At 40.7% G+C, this 4,523-nt stretch overlaps 1 protein-coding gene across 1 annotated transcript; it reads right to left on the bottom strand.

Moving 5' to 3' along the window:
• Window positions 1–2,150: 2,150 nt before the first annotated feature.
• On the bottom strand, window positions 2,151–4,265 carry LOC134846526 (GTPase RhebL1-like). Its single transcript, XM_063863904.1, has 3 exons — window positions 4,086–4,265; window positions 3,376–3,594; window positions 2,151–3,033 (listed from the first exon to the last, which is right to left on the bottom strand). Exons 1-3 carry the CDS (start codon window positions 4,260–4,262, stop codon window positions 2,839–2,841), a joined length of 591 nt encoding a protein of 196 aa, XP_063719974.1. The 5' UTR covers window positions 4,263–4,265; the 3' UTR covers window positions 2,151–2,838.
• Between the last annotated feature and the right edge of the window lie 258 nt (window positions 4,266–4,523).

Below are 4,523 nucleotides of genomic sequence, written 5' to 3' on the forward strand. Positions count from 1 at the left end.
TTCGTGGAGTCTTTTCCGATAAGTTCTCCGAATTTTCGCCGACCCAGTCCAAGGCCACCAATACGATCTCGTCAACTGAACCGCATCTCTCGATTGGATCAAATACGCCAACGAAACCGAGCCCGTGAACGGGCTGCAAAAACCCGTTTTGTTGCCACCAGGACTTCAATTCTAAAAAATTGGTCACACCCAGCTATTGGAGGCGATGAGACAGTGTCGCCTATCGAAGCCAGGAAAAGTTAACACGGCCGCAAACATTGGAGTTCTCGCTGTCAATGGGGGCAAATATCTTCTTTCCTCGTCAAAGAAGGAGATCGTGGGACTGCCTGGCCTCTTCGATGCAGACCTGGAATTGACAGAGGAGGATCGTTTTCTTGGCCCTATGAAACGCGCTATCATAAACAAGGACATCACATCTTTCAACAAGCTTGGTTCGTATATGGCCCAATTCTGGCCTAAAGCAGCTGTGGTTAATAACTGTGTAGTTATCGATAATAAATTGGCCATACCCGAACCTCTTCGACAAGCCGTGCTCACTCGTCTTCACCGATTTCACCCGGGACCAGAGGCCTCGATGGCGGTCTCTGAATACCTCTGGTGGCCATTCATGAACCGTCAGATCTTTGATATGTGCGAGAAATGCCGTGAATGCACCTTGTTTGGTAAGAATCTTACACCAGCGTCAATTTTTAATACTGCGCAACCTTTGCCTGTTCTGTCTGGACCTAATCAGGAATTACAACTATATTTTGCTGGTCCTCGGCAAAATCTAGTTCAGCACAATCACTGAGGATTAATGCTGCACTCCAATACGCTTCTGCAAGAAATCGACTTTATTTAAATTTGAGAAGCCACGAGTGCTCCTCAGTGAAATCAGAAACGTGAAGACATGCGCTTTCACAAACATCCAAATTTGAACTATTCTAATAGTTTTAACCACCCTTTAGTCTTAAACATTAGGCATATGCTGACGAGTAAGCTTAAGGGGTGTTTTCAGAATTTTGGACTTAGGTGTAGAAGTTAGGTTTGGGTTTGGATAAAATTTTATATTTTACTAGTCTATATTATACTGGTCAAACAGAAATACAAATGTCACCGACCGAGGACCTCTGAAAAGAACTAGAACGGTTTTCGTCACGGAAAAAATTGTGGCATTTTTAAAGGAGACCGTGAGGAAGAATGTGTAGGAGAACTGATTACGGCACATATGTTAACGAAAAGATATCCGATAAACTCAAAGCGTATCCAAGGACAACCAAAGAAACACATCATTAAGCAATTAGGAGAAAATTTCCAGAATCAGAATTTTCTACAAGTAAAGACTTATTTACGCTGGACAATGCGCTTGCCAGGAATAAAGGCTCTTGTGTAGTTTCTGTTTTAAAAAGTGTACCGAAATCTGCTCATTAGAAAAATCAAATAAAGTATCATCTACCACAACCTTGGCCTTTGACTCTGTTATATGTTATCTTTTAGAAGTATTTAAGTTTCTGGCTCTTTTCCCCTTACCCCAAATTTCAAAATTTTTACTTCCAAAGATGTTTACGGCTAATGCGTGATGTTACGAAGCAAGGTATGAAGAACAAACTTGTTCAATAAATAGCTTGTTCACTATGCCAAAAAATGCATTTTGATAAGGTTACGATGGCTTTTCAAAAGATATAGTCAAATGTGGGATGAAGTGGAAAAGAGTAGAGTTTTTGGATCTCCAACTTGATCTTGCCTATGCCGAGTCGACAAGCCCGAGGTTGAAGGTTATCAGAGAGATTTTTCAATTCGGGCGCACTATTAGAACTAGCACTGAGGTGGAAGTTGCACGTTAATTACGAGAGAATCTTGAAAAAACTGGTAGTCTTCAGCTCCATTGTTAACAGCGCTTTTTGAATTTCATCAATCTAGCAGCTGCAGCCAAGGAAACTTCAACAACTGGCGACTGTCGTTATACGGTGTTATATTTAGATTTCCTTGATTGTGCGGCTAAGGGATTTTAAAAAATGTAGAAAAAAATGTTAAAAAAACAAGTTTTGCTATTTCAATCCAAAATAAAAAACAAGGTTCTATTTCAATTTGAAATCAGAACAATAGGTGTTCTTTTTTTGACTACACGATAACCGTAGTCACACATGCTTGGCTAACAAAAAAACGGCAGCTTTGATGTCACTTTAATTTAGCAGAGATAGCTTGTACAGTTAAAAAACCACATTAACAGTGCAACAATGCCGTGCACAGAAAAGATTTACTTTATTTGAACTAGTGGCGTCGTTGCATTCCAAAAAATCAATCATCTGGTTTAAATCAATCATCGGAAAAATTGTAAGCTGATTCTGATTGGCGCTGACAGAGGATTTGCACGTATAATTGTAAGCAGAAAAGAAAATGTTGCAAGGAAAAATACATTGAAAGTTTTTACTAGCATAACTGCTAAGAATTTAAAAACTAAATAACTAAACATGGCGTCATTATGTTTCGTATTTGCTACTGGTATAAAAGAAGACAAATAGCATTAATCAAATGAAGCAACCACGACACAGCAGTAAAAATGCACAATACATTTTCCAAATAAAGAGAAGGAAATCTTTAACACTTAAAAAGTTTTTAAGTTTTATTTCAAATTTTTAAATTATTATCTTCTGCGGGTGAACAAGACTCAGTTGGATGCCAATTCAAGATACAGTGCTCTCTCATTCTGGCACCTAGGAGCGCGAAGCAAACCAGTAATGAGACTATCAGGAGCGCGTAGCAGAAGAGTAGCACCTCAACGACTATCGATGGGAGCGCGTAGCATCAGGAGACGTTATTTGCGGGGGGATGTGTGGGGGTGGGGGAAGGGGGTGGGGGCTACATGAGTCTGCACTTGTCTGAGCGTGGACTGCGTGTACCAAGGTAGACCAAGCGTCTCTCGCGTTCGATGTGTGCGAGAATGTTTGTGAATATCTCCTCCACTCCCTCGCCCGAGCAGGCGGAACATTCGGCGAATAGCATGTCCCACCTCGTGGCCAGCTCCTTCCCTTTTTCAAATGGCACTTGTCTGTCCTGAAAACAATCATTTAAACCTCAAAACTGTCTCTGCTACATATCTGCTGTAATTTGCGTCATCGTGATAAGATTCTGAAATTGTATGTATTTTGCCGAAAGTACAGATGGAGATGACCACCAACTTTTGTCCTCCTGCGAACAAAGTTATTCATGGGAAAAGTCTACATTCGGTGGCAACACCCTTGCTTATCGCAAAGGTAACAATATATTGGCTCTGAAAGCGCAATCAGAAAACTTTTTTGACAGCAATCAGACCACAGCTAAAGCAAACTGGACTCAATTTTGAATCTCAATTGACGACAACTTCAATGAGACTCGGCAGATAAAGCCCCCACTCACCCCTAGGTCGAGTTTGTTTCCGACGACAATGATGGGTCTGGATGTACCAATGGTTTCCTGCAGTTTCTTGTATATGTTCTTGAGGCCCTCGAAGGAATTGATGTCGTTGACCGCATAGACTAGCAGGTACCCGTCACATGACTGCAGTGCGTGGGTGGGGAGGAGACTGTACTCTTCTTGACCAGCAGTGTCTGTGATCATCAGATCAATCTCCATATTCTGAACAATGCAGAAAAATACATAATTATTCTGCGGATCTTTAAAATATCGCATCCAATTATCATTGACGCATTCTACTCCTACTACCAGATAATTGCATGTGTACAGAAAATGTTAACGTCAGCCATTTCTGCATAAAATCAGATATGTTGTGAAAACAAATTGATGCACCTGGGATCTATAATATTATCCTTTTAGTACTAGTACTACCTGCTATTAATACTTCAACTCTTCGAAGGTCTATGCCCTTTTGAGTTTGAGGCAATTTAAGGATATGCTTATATTATATTCTTCATATTTTTATTTTGTTCGTTGCTAATTATGATGTTCAAAATTTAAGCTCACGTTGAAGGTAACCATTAAGAGGGCATAAACTATGGCTGTTGTTAATCCTCTCAATTATTTGATGGCTGATTAATCGTACTGAATTAAAATGAAAATGAGTTTTGATTCAAACAAATTCTTCTTCATCTACTCTTTTGGAATCTGACCTGGAAGGCGAGTGTCTTTTGGTAGGTCTGTTCGATGGTGGGGAAGTATTTAGGGGTGAAGGCGTCGTGGACATATCTCTGCACTACTGATGTCTTGCCCACATTCCAGTAGCCCAACACGGCGATGTTCCTCTGTCGCTTGCCGCCACTGCGACCACTGGTCGATTTACTAGACATGCACTATCTGGAAACAATTACAATTAACTACAAGAACTACCAAATCATAATAACCATAGTCGTTATTGAGTCAAGAAAAATGAAACAGAGATGGAACAAAATATGAGCTCAAGCTAATCGGGCGATAACTGTTTGCATTTTATCTGTTAATCATCATTAAAGGGGAGCGGTGGTGAAGTGGTTACATCTCCGCCTCTCAATCGAAAGATCGGATGTTCGAGGCCCACCATGGCCCGTGCTCGTTGCTTGAGGGTGAGGCAA

The sequence above is a fragment of the Symsagittifera roscoffensis genome, chromosome 5 (assembly GCF_963678635.1).
Source record: "Symsagittifera roscoffensis chromosome 5, txSymRosc1.1, whole genome shotgun sequence".
Taxonomy (NCBI): domain Eukaryota; kingdom Metazoa; phylum Xenacoelomorpha; order Acoela; family Convolutidae; genus Symsagittifera; species Symsagittifera roscoffensis.